The 14007-nt window shown below is 52.1% G+C and overlaps 7 protein-coding genes across 7 annotated transcripts; 4 read left to right on the top strand and 3 right to left on the bottom strand.

Moving 5' to 3' along the window:
• Nucleotides 1-36: 36 nt before the first annotated feature.
• On the top strand, nucleotides 37-1370 carry AFUA_8G05260 (nucleic acid-binding protein; the record flags this gene model as incomplete). The annotated part of the gene is made up of 3 exons (XM_742235.2): nucleotides 37-164; nucleotides 254-679; nucleotides 751-1370. 3 exons carry the CDS (start codon nucleotides 37-39, stop codon nucleotides 1169-1171), a joined length of 975 nt encoding a protein of 324 aa, XP_747328.1. The 3' UTR covers nucleotides 1172-1370.
• A 270-nt stretch (nucleotides 1371-1640) lies between these two features.
• On the top strand, nucleotides 1641-3692 carry pex5 (tetratricopeptide repeat protein; the record flags this gene model as incomplete). The annotated part of the gene is made up of 5 exons (XM_742234.1): nucleotides 1641-1811; nucleotides 1884-2211; nucleotides 2245-2522; nucleotides 2661-3467; nucleotides 3567-3692. The coding sequence occupies 5 exons, from the start codon at nucleotides 1641-1643 to the stop codon at nucleotides 3690-3692; spliced, it is 1710 nt and encodes a 569-aa protein (XP_747327.1).
• A 229-nt stretch (nucleotides 3693-3921) lies between these two features.
• AFUA_8G05230 (indolepyruvate decarboxylase family protein) lies at nucleotides 3922-6072 on the top strand (the record flags this gene model as incomplete). Its single annotated transcript, XM_742233.1, has 3 exons — nucleotides 3922-4070; nucleotides 4184-4442; nucleotides 4513-6072. 3 exons carry the CDS (start codon nucleotides 3922-3924, stop codon nucleotides 6070-6072), a joined length of 1968 nt encoding a protein of 655 aa, XP_747326.1.
• Nucleotides 6073-6185: 113 nt separating this feature from the next.
• Nucleotides 6186-8141, bottom strand: AFUA_8G05220 (uncharacterized protein; the record flags this gene model as incomplete). The annotated part of the gene is made up of 8 exons (XM_077805319.1): nucleotides 6186-6301; nucleotides 6354-6458; nucleotides 6540-6636; nucleotides 6740-6870; nucleotides 6922-7196; nucleotides 7255-7478; nucleotides 7525-7637; nucleotides 7694-8141. 8 exons carry the CDS (start codon nucleotides 8139-8141, stop codon nucleotides 6186-6188), a joined length of 1509 nt encoding a protein of 502 aa, XP_077661446.1.
• Nucleotides 8142-8610: 469 nt separating this feature from the next.
• Nucleotides 8611-10071, bottom strand: AFUA_8G05210 (class I SAM-dependent methyltransferase; the record flags this gene model as incomplete). The annotated part of the gene is made up of 3 exons (XM_742231.1): nucleotides 8611-8820; nucleotides 8875-9845; nucleotides 9930-10071. The coding sequence occupies 3 exons, from the start codon at nucleotides 10069-10071 to the stop codon at nucleotides 8611-8613; spliced, it is 1323 nt and encodes a 440-aa protein (XP_747324.1).
• A 439-nt stretch (nucleotides 10072-10510) lies between these two features.
• AFUA_8G05200 (putative cysteine synthase) lies at nucleotides 10511-11990 on the top strand (the record flags this gene model as incomplete). The annotated part of the gene is made up of 5 exons (XM_742230.1): nucleotides 10511-10795; nucleotides 10855-10980; nucleotides 11029-11086; nucleotides 11198-11761; nucleotides 11818-11990. The coding sequence occupies 5 exons, from the start codon at nucleotides 10511-10513 to the stop codon at nucleotides 11988-11990; spliced, it is 1206 nt and encodes a 401-aa protein (XP_747323.1).
• A 211-nt stretch (nucleotides 11991-12201) lies between these two features.
• On the bottom strand, nucleotides 12202-13827 carry AFUA_8G05190 (Myb-like DNA-binding domain protein; the record flags this gene model as incomplete). The annotated part of the gene is made up of 1 exon (XM_742229.1): nucleotides 12202-13827. The coding sequence occupies one exon, from the start codon at nucleotides 13825-13827 to the stop codon at nucleotides 12202-12204; it is 1626 nt and encodes a 541-aa protein (XP_747322.1).
• Nucleotides 13828-14007: the final 180 nt, after the last annotated feature.

The following is a 14007-nucleotide window of genomic DNA, read 5'->3' as shown; positions in this document are numbered from 1 at the left end:
TGTACGGAGTAGAATCCATCAGTTTCATCATTGGGAATGATCTGTTCCAGTCACGTGACCTTATCGTATTCGATTAGGCGAACTTTTCTGTTGAACAGCATTCTGTACTTCTGGCTTTGCTCTTGGTCATACACCACTAACTCATTCACGAGGACACGGAAAATGTAAGGAAAATAACCTATCTGTTGAATAAGGATGCTGTGATAAACTTTTCTCTACCAGGGCCACCGTGACTGATTGCATCTCTCTACAGGCATTGCTTTCGGCGAGCAGCCAGTCGCCTCTTGTCTTTGCCGGTCACCGCGCCGACATGGTCTGCCAGGGCCCTTGCACCTCGCGTCCCACTACCCGTATTATCCCCTCTGCAATCTCAATTAGCTTTACATACGAGATGGTTCAGCGACAACACCGCCAGCCAGGAGCCGACGAGCTCACCAGAGCATGAGCATCATGGCCATTCCGAGACGGTTTTGGCGGAGCCCGATACTCGCGATGCGCGGCCACAGAAACCCAAGATGCGGCTCCGGGTCCTGGAAGAGAATCTCCGGCCAAGACAGACTGTCTACGTTGGTAATCTGTTCTACGATGTGACGGCGGAAGATTTGAAGAACCACATGCAGCAGTTTGGCGTTGTGGAGAGAGTTGATCTCATTACTGATAACCGAGGATTGAGCAGAGGGTGAGCCCAGTTCCTACTGTTCTCTGCGGGAAAACGAGATATCTGACAATCTGTCTGTGTTTTGTGAATAGGTTTGCATACGTGCACTTTGACTCTATTGAGGCCGCCAAAAGTTGCGTCGAGGCTATGCATTTGCAAATCTTTGAGGGCCGCCGTATAACCGCGCAATATGCGAGCAGCGGCGGTACCAGGCCCTTGCGGCCCGCTTCGAGGACGCTGTACCTCGGCAACCTGTCGTTCGAGATGACAGATCGGGATCTGAACGAGCTCTTCAGAGATATCAATAATGTTATTGATGTTCGCGTATCGGTTGATCGACGGACAGGGCAACCTCGCGGCTTCGCTCATGCAGAATTCCTCGATGTCGAGAGCGCTCAGAAGGCTTTCGAGATTCTCAGCGGGAAGGCACCTTACGGTCGACGGATTCGCGTGGACTACAGTAGTACCAACAGAAGGGGTGATCGTATCGAGGGGGTTCCGGATGAAGAGTAGTCAGTGGCATTATTAAATTGGGTTAATCTCTGTCTCTTTTTGTGCGCTTGGTTGGGTTGCAAGAATTCGACGAATGATGTACCATCCTGCAGACGATGTATACTATAGCCGGCATTCACGAGTGTAATCTATACAACACAGAGTTTTGGTATCTGAATCTAACAACATATGAATCACCGCCTACGCCTGATGAAACGACTTGGAGCATAATACTAGAAGGAGAAGAGAAGGGGAAAATGGGCAGGAGTTTCCTGATATCAAAGCACGTGACCTACGGCGGACCTCGGCATCAGCAGGTCTCCGATCGGTTTCAAACCCCACGTTTTGGCGGAGATACCGTTGTCATCTACCTCTCCATCCTCCTCCTCCTTTTGTCTAGACTCTATTGAAACTGATCGTTGACCGTTCAGATCCTTTCTTGACTGTTGATGCCACTTTTTTCAGACAGGTTTCTAGTGAATTCGTCAACATGTCGTTCCTTGGTGGCGCCGAGTGCTCTACCGCGGGAAACCCGCTCTCACAGTTCACCAAGCATGTGCAGGACGACAAGTCACTCCAACGGGACCGCCTTGTCGGTAGGGGTCCCGGGGGCGTGCAAGAGAGCATGCGGTCAAGGAGTATGATGGGGGGGCAAGATCAGGTACGAAATCTCACTCTCTTTGAAGCCCGCTGCTACTTACTGTAGCTAACAATGGATTGGTAATCTAAGTAGATGATGGACGAGTTTGCCGCACAACAACCAGGCCAGATTCCCGGGACAGCACCACAACCATTTGCGATGGAACAACTAAGGCGCGAGCTAGATCACTTCCAGACCACTCCGCCGAGAACGGGGTCTCCCGGGTGGGCGGCTGAATTTGATACTGGCGAGCATGCCCGGATGGAGGCTGCGTTTGCCGGCCCTACAGGACCGCTAATGAACAACGGGTCCGCATTCACACCTGCAGAGTTTGCTCGCTTCCAACAACAGAGTCGGGTCGGCATGCCACAAACGTCAAGCCCAGCCACGTCCGTGTCGCCGGTGATGGCCGGTTATCAGCGTCCTATGGGCATGGGGTACATGGGTATGGGAGGAATGGGTATGATGCGCCCATCCTATACACCCATGGGCATGCAACAACAGCCCGCGGAGGCCGCTACTCAGGACAAGGGCAAGGGTCGCATGGTCGAGCTCGATGATGAGAACTGGGAGGCACAATTTGCCGAGATGGAGACGGCGGGTAACCAGACGCTGGACGATGAGGCCAACGCGGCGATAGAGGCGGAGCTGAATGATCTCGATAGGTCAGTCCCCACTACTGATACCGGTAATGCTCAAGATTACGATGCTTTTGAGAGCGTATGGCAAAGAGTCCAAGCTGAAACGGCGACAAGTAGAAAACTGGCAGATGAAGATGCTTCTTTCGAAATCAACGACAACCTGCACATGGGAGACCTTGGCGAGTGGGACGGCTTTGACAATCTCCAAACGCGTTTCCGAGATCCTCAGCTGGGCGATTACATGTTCGAAGAGGAAAACGTGTTCCGGAATGTGGCCAATCCCTTTGAAGAAGGTGTCAAGATCATGCGCGAAGGTGGCAATCTTTCCTTGGCCGCGTTGGCTTTCGAGGCCGCTGTTCAAAAGGATCCTCAGCACGTTCAAGCCTGGACAATGCTGGGATCCGCACAGGCGCAAAATGAGAAGGAGCTTCCTGCTATTCGTGCCCTGGAACAGGCGCTGAAGATCGATCCCAACAATTTGGACGCCCTCATGGGGCTGGCTGTTTCGTATACAAACGAAGGTTATGACTCGACGGCTTACCGTACCCTCGAGCGTTGGCTGTCTGTCAAGTATCCTCAGATCATCGATCCTAAGGATCTGTCGTCTGACGCAGACTTGGGCTTCACAGATCGCCAGATTTTACATGAACGGGTCACCGATCTGTTCATCAAGGCGGCACAGCTGTCGCCTTCTGGCGAGCATATGGATCCAGATGTCCAAGTCGGGTTGGGTGTTCTCTTCTACTGTGCAGAGGAATACGACAAGGCTGTCGACTGCTTCTCCGCCGCACTGGCATCTACCGAGTCGGGCACGGTGAATCAGAAGGAGCAGCTTCACCTTCTCTGGAACCGTCTCGGAGCTACACTTGCCAACTCCGGTCGCTCAGAGGAGGCTATTCAGGCATACGAGCAAGCTCTTACCATCAACCCCAACTTTGTCCGTGCCCGGTACAACCTTGGCGTGTCCTGCATCAACATCGGTTGCTACCCTGAGGCTGCACAGCACCTCCTAGGCGCTTTATCTATGCACCGTGTCGTCGAACAGGAAGGCCGGGAGCGAGCTCGCGAGATCGTTGGCGGTGGTGAGGGCGGTATTGATGACGAACAACTTGAGCGGATGCTCCATATCAGCCAGAACCAGAGCACGAACCTGTACGATACGCTGCGGCGTGTGTTCAGCCAGATGGGCCGTCGGGATCTGGCTGATATGGTAGTGGCAGGGATGGATGTGAATGTGTTCAGGAAAGAGTTCGATTTCTAGGGATGGTATCTCGTGCGCTTTCTGTCTTCTAGAGGGAACGGGCAAGAATTTGGCATGATCGGACATAATTATGTCGTATCTCAGTTGATGTGTTGGATACCAGATGTCTTTATTTCGTACCTGGAGGTCAACATATAGCGATTTTGATTGATACCTTTGAGAGATCGCTATCGGCAAATAGATTTTAGTGCTCTATACTCTCTGATAAGCCATCTAGTATTAAATCCCCATGATTAAAGCCAAACAAAGATACAGATTTCTAGATGTCGCTGTTCATAACGAACGCCTTGACTTCTCGGGAATCATTCCGGGCTTTGCGTCATTTGGAACCTCGGAAGTGTCCCAGAGCATCTCCTCATCGATAACCATCCCCAGGTTGTTCCATGCTCCAAAAATGGCCTTCCATCACTCATCTAAAACCTAACACACCGGTTTTATATTGCTAGGATTGGCTAATCTGCTTAATATTTGGATTGATTCACTTTCCCTAGCACCAGGATGGCTGTCGTTACTGGTGCTCAACTGATCGCCCGGACGCTGCGGGACCTCGGCGTCACTGTGATCTTCGGGATAGTGGGTATACCAGTAATCGAAATAGCAGAGAGTGCTATCGACTTGGGTATTCGCTTCATTGCGTTTCGCAACGAGCAGGCATGCAGCTATGCAGCGAGTGTGTACGGGTACCTCACAGGACAACCTGGTGTTTGTCTAGTCGTCGGAGGACCGGGAGTCCTCCATGCCTTAGCTGGGGTGAGCGAGCGCATTGCGGTCCAAATCAAACCATTAAGCTGTGACTGACAGTTGCTCCTGCAATGCACAGATTGGCAATGCTTCCGCGAATAACTTCCCGCTGCTGGTACTCGCCGGATCGGCGGAGACCTCAGGCGTCACCAAGGGCGCCTTCCAGGAGATGGATGCCATCTCTTTCCTCACGCCACACACCAAGTTCGCAGTGCGACCGCCGTCTCTCGCGTTCGTCGCCGGCGCCGTCAAAAACGCATACCGGACATGCTGGTACGGACGTCCTGGTCCGACCTTCGTCGACCTCCCTGCCGATCTAATCCAGGGCAAATCAGCACCTGGCTTCCACTTACCGCAGCCAGAGGAAATCCTCGTCCCGCCGCCTCCCAAGGCAAGCGGGGACCCCGCAATGATTTTGAAGGCGGCGCAATTGCTCAAGGCAGCTCGTGCGCCGTTACTGATTATCGGCAAGGGGGCCGCGTATGCAAGGGCCGAGGGCGGGATCCGCAAGCTAGTCGAGCAGACTCAGATTCCGTTCCTCCCGACCCCGATGGGGAAAGGGGTAGTACCCGACTCACATCCTCTCAATGTGTCGAGCGCGCGGAGCGCGGCGTTGAAGCACGCGGACGTGGTGCTGGTGCTTGGGGCGCGGCTGAACTGGATCCTGCATTTTGGCGAGCCGCCCAAGTGGTCTTCCCGGGCGAAGATCATCCAGGTTGATATCTGCGCCGAGGAGATCGGTCGCAATGCGGGCACGGCGGAGCTGGGGATCGTCGGGGATATCGATCTGGTAGTCCAGCAGCTCCTGGTTTCGCTTTCGAACTGGCGGTATGCCTCGTCGGCTGCTCCAAGCCAGTTCCTGGCATTGTTGGCCGATTCGGCGAAGAAGAATGAGGCCAAGGCGCAAAAGGCGGCGTTTACACCTACGCCGAAGAACTCGCCCTTGACGTACCAGCGGGCCTTTCAGATTATCAAGACGACGCTGAATTCGCTGGCGCCGTTTGAAGATGGGAACGTTGTGTATGTATCAGAAGGCGCGAACACCATGGACATCTCCCGTTCGGTCTTCCCGCTGAATCATCCCCGTCAGCGTCTGGACGCTGGCACATATGCTACGATGGGCGTGGGAATGGGGTATATCATCGCCGCTCACGAGGCGTACAACGCCTTTCCGGCATCCACGGCCAAACCGAAGAAGATCGTGGCGCTTGAAGGCGACAGTGCGTTTGGCTTCAGCGCGATGGAAATCGAGACCATGGCCCGCTACAGAATCCCGGCACTTATCTTCGTGGTGAACAACTCGGGCATATACCACGGCGACAGTGCTTCCGAGAGTTCCTGGAAAGAGCTACAGGCTCAGACGGCGGCCAACGACACCAAATCTGACGGTCGGGATGATGGTAAGAAGGGCCTGCGGTCGACTAGTCTTCTTTACGAGACTCGCTACGAGCAATTTGGACCTATGTGCGGTGGGAAGGGGTATTTTGTCCGCTCTGAAGAGGAGCTGGAGACTGCTACGAGGGAAGGATTTCTAAGTGATACGGTCACCGTTGTCAATGTCATTGTGGAACCGGGCATTGGGAAGAAGGTAGGGTTTGCCTGGCAGGGAAATGCCCATGAAGGACAAGCAAAATTGTGATGATGATGACCCCGTCTTGATTCGATATTGGGATATTCATAGTCTACCAGCAGTAATGTAGTTGGCAAAAACAAGTTGTTGGCCCGGAATAACATTGCTCATGCCACCTCCCGTCACGAATGTATAAGCCCATCAACCACTTTTGCGACAGCAACAGCCTTTTCCTCTCCGAACCGTCCCCCTACAATCTGTATGCAGATGGGCATATTCTTGACCAAATCGATATCATCTATCACGACTATTAGCATAGCAAGTCTCGCATGTACACCCGAATAACTTACACTGGCCATGATTAAACTCATCAGACTGATTTCGTGGGGTATAAGCCAACCATTCTTGATCAGGCTGATCCAAAGCAGGATCTGCGTGCGCCACAGGCACCGTTACTGCTGCATAGTTTAGGAGATTCAAGAGGGCTGTATAACCCAGCCATTGATAGCTCGTCACCCATGTTTTCGGTCGGTAACCGACCCACGGCGTTACGGGCATGAGGAGCGCATCGATCCCGCTGTCTTTCCACTGCTTGAGATAATGTTCTTGGAAGAGCCACTTTTCTTCCTCGACCTGTAAAGCGTCAGCTGGTGGACTTTGAGGGCCCCTGAATTAGTGGTCAATGAGCTACCTTTTCCCGTTCCAAAATAGAAAGTTCATCCGCTGGGGTCCCGACTAGCATCCCTTCGATCAGTGGCTCTTCGACAATGTCACAGAGTTGTTTGCAGTGCGAGCCACCGTCTGCTAGGATAGCTTTCTTCCAAAGATTTGTCCCTCTGATGTGGAGGGAAGTGTTCCATTCTATGACTGTTACGAGAATTTAGCCCCAATCTTCCTTTGAGCCACCTCAGAGAATACCTTCATGGCCAGCTGCTGCAAGTTTTCTTGTTACTTCGCGTAGAGCACGAGTTATAGGCGGCTGTGGCTTGACCACTCCGTCGTCGAAGATGACCCCCAACTTGAGTTTACGGTCAGGCATGGCCGCTAACTCCTTCCTCCACGGAATGGGTATGCAACCGGGGTCGATGTCCCAGGGGTTCGAATCGAGAAGTGACTGCATAAAGTACTCAATTGTCGTGATGCTTCGAGCCATGGGCCCTGCGACTGGGGGAACAAGGTAGTGCTGATGCATACTGTAATGCGCGTCAGTCCAGCCGTTCTTCCGGGACGCATGGTTTTGATGAATCTCACAAAGAACAGTCCCACGGGACACGGCCTGTTGTCGGACAGATAGAGTAAAGACCCTGCAAGGCAGCTGGGATGCGGATCGAGCCCCCGATATCCGTCCCGATACCTAGAATGCTCCCTCGCGCACCGAGCAGAGCACCTTCGCCTCCAGAGCTGCCGCCGGAGATGAGCTCGTGGTTGAACGCGTTGATAGATTGGCCGAAGATGTGATTGTATGAGTCAGACATCTGAGTCTTGTCAGCAGAAGTAGACAGACTGAGGCAGCACGCATACCATCAGAGACTGTGGTATGTTGGTCTTGACGTAGAGCACTGCGCCCATGGACTCCAGCAATCTGGCAATGGAACTGGACCTCTGCGCTGGCTTGCCGATCAAGCCAACCCAACCTGTTCACTACAGTCAATTCTAAGAGCCAAGTCCCACACAAGTTGCGACAACATACCAACCGTCGTATCCATCCCCTCCACATCAAAACGATCCTTGATGGAGACCGGCAATCCATGCAGAGGTCCTGTCAGAATACCAGTCTTCTCATACTGATCATCCAGCTCCTTCGCTCGCGCTAGCGCCCGGTCGAAGAAGATCTCCGTCAGGCACTTGGTCATCTGCTGCGCGATTGCCGCCCGCTTGCAGAACGCTGTAGTCAACTGTACGGAACTCACCTCCCGGGAAGCCAGGCGGGAAAGGAGATTGGTCACATCGTTAGTCTCGGTCCATTCAAGCTCCTCCGCAGAAAGCAGACCGCATGATCGGATAGTTTCGAGGGTATTGGGTAGGGGAGGTGTGAGGATTGTGGAAGGGAGACGCCAGGAGGGGGGGATGGCGTTGAGTTGGGCTGCGCGTTTTTGCTGCACCGCTGATTTCCAATGTGGTATTGGTGAGGGTGTCATGATGTTTATCAGTTTGCGTGGTCAGAGGTCATGGATCAAGGCGCTGCGGATATGGGAAGTTGACAGGACTGCTGTATATAGATGCCCTTGATTGCTGACAATGGGGTAGCTGCATGATGATTTGATCCTAATCGATGACAGATACGAGGTGTGTAACCTTGTTTCCTGCACCGAGGATATTCTGTCCAATCCAGATGGTGAGCTGTATCACAGCTCTAGGCGATATCCGAGAGCTGTTTGCGGGGGACAAAGAGGGGCAGGAGGATGGATTGCCGAATACCCAGAGCAGGCTGGATGAGAATGCGTATCCCAGGACTAAGTTGGTGCAAGCTCATCCAATCAACTCACAAAGAACTGTGGTGATACGAGATCGACGTTGTTCATCCCTGAATCAAAAGGACTGATACAGGAGCAATGATTTCAAGATGGGATTATGATTCAATATCATTTACAGTACTGATACATTTGTCTAGACCGTCATCAGCATGCTGGCATTTTTGTACCAGGTCAGCAGCGGATTCTCGCCGCTCCTCGTCTCGGTGTCTTCTATATACGCCCAACGGCGGACGAAATCCTCGTGACTCATCACTTGTGTCAGTTTCCCAGTAATGGCGCGGTAGAGATCCTCAATGACGTTGAAGTCGGTGGGGAAGAATATATCGAAGTAGCCTTGATGAACCTGTATTGCACAATTAGAATGCGTCCGAAGCGTCAGAAAAAAGAAAGTACTTACAAAGGGGGTAGACACTGGGACTGTTCGTCTCTTGTAACGTGTCTGCACTACTGGCGCATTGATACCCGGAACAGCATCTGGGAGACTATTAAAGTCACTCGCGACCAGCCGATGTGCAGGAAAGTAGCTATCCAAGATATCAAAGAACTGCATGAGCCGAGTAGGAATGTACTCAGGAAGGGTATAAGGGCTCTGGAACGGCAAGGCACCGCGCAATTGGCGCATAGCTTTGGGGCCCAGAGGGCTCGGAAACGGCCGACGCGCCGCAGCCTGTCTGACGCGCAAGAACCGAGAAGCCACAGGGTCAAGTTGCGCATTGTAGTATTCATGAAATTCGCCGTCCGCATCAATCAGCACGCCGCCTTGTTGGGGAAGTTCCGTCTTGCAGTCATATCGAATCGCATCGTGAGAGAAATTATCAAACACCTCCAACGCGAGAAAGAAGCAGGGCGAATGTACATAGGTATCCCAGTCAAATATGGATCGGTTGATGATTTCAACATGGTCCATATGCCCAGCTGCATTCACCGAATCGGTCAGATTCTTCATCTGCAGGCTCGCGAGTGCGGGGGAGATTTCAATGATCTTGAACTTGGTCCGCTGGTATACTTCGTAATCTGTATCCCGGATGAAATCCAAAATATTGATCATCATTGTACCGTTGCCGGCTCCCATCTCGTATATGATCAGGTCATGATACGGATACAATGTCAATTTATAGTTTGACACCAAGTATCGTGCGACTGTCTCCCCATAATAAGGGCGGAACAGTTCTGTGGGAGTATGCCACAATTGACGGGCCACGTCCGGCTGTGTTTCATCCAATTTATTTTCGAATTCTGTATACCGCTCTCCGAGCATGCGATGGAATGCCGGCCCGTCTTCGATGTTATTGAAATCAAACGGCTCGCCGGGGCTGAAGATGGTCGCGTGTTTCGAGAAATAGCCGTAATGAGGATTATATAGACTATCTACAAAAACAGCAAAACTGATCAGCATACCATGTACATTTGCCATTGACAGATGTGTCTGCAGAGCAAGCAAAAGTCACGTACCGTCAATGAATTCTCTCGTCAACATCTTCACTTGCCGCGGGCGCTCGCGACGGTTCCGCAGATCTTTCGCAGTGACAAGTGGATATGTCTTTAATTCCTCCTCAATATCCCTGGGATAATCCCCCCGTTTGAGCCAATGCATTCCATCATCGGTACTCCTGCGCTTGGTCGGCGACCGTCGCGTGAGAAAAGGACGACATTGTTGACGACCTGGCGCTTGCAGCCGGACGCAATTTGCTCTGCGGGTTATCGGTGACGACGCTCTAACTGATTGACAAGCAGGATGTCGGAACAGCTGTCGAAACAGCTGACTGAGGATCTGGCTGTCCATAGGACGATGGAACAGCGGGTATTCCAGAAAATATAATTCAACCGTAGTAGACAGCTGACAGAAATGCCCGATAATGACGATAATGAAGGATGATGGATGGGGGCTGGCGGAGGAGTTCCTCAAGTGGCCCGAGCTTTCTCTCCGACTTTCTACACTAACCTCTCTCGCTTGGATGCGATCTAGATAGTTGCTCTTTTGATTTCGGGCGCGCTTTTATGTTTTGACCGACCACGGAGCATTACTTCTCAGAATGTCTGATCATTCTAGAGTCTCTATAGGAACCGCCTTTGTGGCTGGAATCCTCCTCGCGGTGGGGTTTTCTGAGCTTCTGTATCCGGAGTTGAAGAATCGCATCCGAGGGACTCGTTCTCAGCCGACAAAGGTCCTGCAGGATGGCTCCGCAGACTCTTTGACGGTCAGGTCAGGGCCTCCTGCAATTGTTGACGGCATTGAAGGCTGCATCGGAAATACTCCTCTGTTACGCATCAAATCATTATCCGATGCGACTGGATGCGAGATTCTTGGGAAAGCAGAGGTATGGTGATTTTGTCTATTCGTCTACATTGAAAAAATCCATCTCTAATGGTGTTGTAGTTTCTGAACGGAGCAGGTCAGAGCTCCAAGGACCGAGTAGCTTTAAGCATGATTGAAATTGTATGTGATATGTGGCCCCGGTCCCTTCTCATGCCAAAAATTAACCTGCAAAGGCCGAGCAAAAAGGTATCTTGAAACCTCACTCCGGGGATACCATATACGAGGGCACGTCAGGTTCGACCGGAATTTCACTGGCTAGTCTTGCCAGAGCAAAGGGCTACCTCGCTCACATGTGAGTATCGACTCGTACGCTTGCATGAAGTGTTCATACCGCAACTGACGCTTATTAGTTGCATGCCATCTGACCAAGCTATCGAAAAGTCCAACCTGCTCCTGAAATTAGGCGCAATAGTAGATCGTGTACCTCCCGCACCGATTGTTGAAAAGGACAACTTTGTCAATCGCGCGCGTGCCCTCGCTCAAGCTCAGACACTGTCTCCCTCGGGTGGCAGAGGCTTCTTCGCAGACCAGTTTGAAAACGAAGCTAATTGGAGAGCTCATTACAACGGTACAGGGCCGGAAATTTATGCGCAGTGCAATGGTAAACTTGACGCGTTCGTCGCTGGCGCTGGTACTGGGGGTACAATCTCTGGCGTCGCCCTCTTCCTGAAGCCTCGGATTCCAAATTTGAGTGTAGTGCTGGCCGATCCTCAGGGAAGTGGACTCTACAATCGAGTACGCTTCGGCGTTATGTTTGATATTAAGGAGAGAGAAGGCACGAGGAGGCGAAGGCAGGTTGACACGATCGTTGAAGGAATTGGGATTAATCGCGTCACTGCCAACTTCGAAGCAGGAAAGGAGCTCGTCGACGATGCTGTGCGAGTGACGGATGCGCAGGCGTTGGCCATGGCTAGATGGTTAGTCGAAAAGGATGGTATCTTCGTTGGAAGTAGCAGTGCTGTCAATTGTGGGTATATTCTTGTTGGTACCTAGTTTGCTACCTTGCTAATCACTATGATACAGGTTTTGCGGCAGTCAAAACAGCGATGAAGCTCGGTCCTGGCCATAGGATCGTCACAATCCTGTCTGACTCTGGCTCAAGGCACCTTTCTCGATTCTGGGCCAAGGCTGGAGATGTCGGCGGTGCGGTAGATACCAAACTCGAGGACGTTCTGAACGCCAAAGATGACGAATAGCTGTTTGGTACAAACTACGACATTTTATGGATTCTCGTTTGAAAGGTGCAGGGCTTTGCGGTCAGAGCTGAACTCCTGGGAGCACGTCTCACACACTCTCCTTCTCCTTCTCGCGGTCGGCCTGTTCCCGTGGCTTTGTGGGCTTGGCCAGAGAAGTTGAGAGTCGACTGCTCTGGGACGTGGGCTCCGTTGCCTATCGGCTTCGCTTCGCTCACGAGCCTTGGACATCCGTACTTTGTCCCAGCTCAGCCCACAGTCTCAATAGTGCAAACTCTATTTCCGCGTGTGAACGGCCGGGAAGGGCGGCACGAATATGGGACCAAGTTAAACCTTGCTGGTCCTTGAAAGCCTGCAATTTGTCTACCTCCTCCTTTGACCAAGGCTTGGAGATTCGAGGCGGTTTGTCATGTCGTTCAGTCCAATGCGTCTGGTTCCACTGGATGAGTGAAATTAGTTTTCGCTGGGGAAAATGCTCGTGGACTTCCTTCCATTTCTTTCCTTCAATCTGCCTCATGCGGATGATCAGCTTCGCCTCGTCTGGCGTCATCAGTGTCCTTTTGGCTCTAGTAGGAGTGGACGCCTGCGCTATGGCCGGGTCGGCGTGTTGTTTTGCTGCAGAGATATGCGTATCTACGGAAAGACACTGATCTGCACGTTTTTCAATGGTCTCAGGCTCTAACTGTGAAGCTGCGCTGTTGGCGATTCTGGGCTCTGTTGCCCCATGAAGAGCATTGATGGTGGGTTGGGAACCAGGATTCAGCTGAGGGGGAAGCCGTCTGCGCTCATCCTTTGTGCGACTCGGAGTGTTTTCCAAATGAGATTTGGCCCTGATATGAATGGGGGTTTTCGGTGTTGGCGATGGTTGATAGTCTTCCTGCAGAGGATCGTCTGATTCATTTCCGTCAGGGGTTTTTGCAAAGGACCAGTCGTGCAAGACGGGGCTTGATTGGAGCTTGTATTTTCGTTGGTCAACTCCAGGTTTCTTTCTGCGTTTTCCTTTTCTGCCGTCTGTGTTGCACCTCGACTGTCCAGGAAGTGCCCACAGAGACCCCGCTTTTGGAGGAGATACAGACCGGACAGCAGTCAAAGGAAGCTTGGGGCGTGATCGGTAAAAAACTGGCGTCGAGAACCCGCCTTTAATCTCAGGCACGCGCCAGATAGACTCTACTGGCTCGTTCGCTTGGACTCCACGTGTCTGTTGGGATTGGACGGGCGGTTTAGCCGTAGTAATTGCTTTTGTGGGAAAAGCCTCACTTTCAAGCGGCAGGGCTTGACTATCAGGTTTATCTGAGTCATTGGGGACGATCAATGCACAGTCCAACAAGGAGTCCACACTCCTGGAATCGTCATCCAAATCCGCCTCGCCTGTCTCGGGAGGCCGCTTTTCATCATATGCCCGGTCTAACCGCAGCGCTGGGAGCGGCTGCGGCGACGTAAGCGTGCGCTGTAGCTGCACTCCGTCTGTCGTATCGTCATGGCCAGTTTCTGTTGCTACCTCCAAGTCATGTACAGATCCTGGCAGCGTAGCTTTAGAGATCTGAACCGTAGACGTGGGCAGATCTTCCTTGAAGAACCATCCTGCCTCGTCCTTTTCCCCAGTATCACCTTCGGAGGACATTCTCTGCAAGTGACCATTATTGACCACAATTTTCCCTGTCTGTAAATCGATTTCATCCCCAATATCCGTGAAATCTTTCCCGTATTTTTCGAAGATGCGTTCAAAGATCGATTTGAGGCGGAGGTCATTTTGGGCTCTGGCTTCCTGCAGGTCGATATCGTCTGGGTCTTCGCCATGAACACCCAAGGATAAACGGGGTCTTTTCCGAGGCCTTTCCATGATGATTGAGGTTCAAGTGAGCTGTAGAATTCGTAGGCGTAGGCAGACACCGAAGGAGCAAGAACTCTATTCGAGCTTTCAGAAATACAGTTGGGGTTGGGGGAATTGACGGACTTCCTGGTTCGAGGGATGTTGGAACGGTCGCGAGAGTCATTGAAGGCTATGTGCTGGGAGTCTGCA

Source organism: Aspergillus fumigatus, chromosome 8, assembly GCF_000002655.1.
Source record: "Aspergillus fumigatus Af293 chromosome 8, whole genome shotgun sequence".
Taxonomy (NCBI): domain Eukaryota; kingdom Fungi; phylum Ascomycota; class Eurotiomycetes; order Eurotiales; family Aspergillaceae; genus Aspergillus; species Aspergillus fumigatus.
Note: the sequence above shows the minus strand (reverse complement) of the source record. Positions and strands in the feature narration are given on the sequence as shown.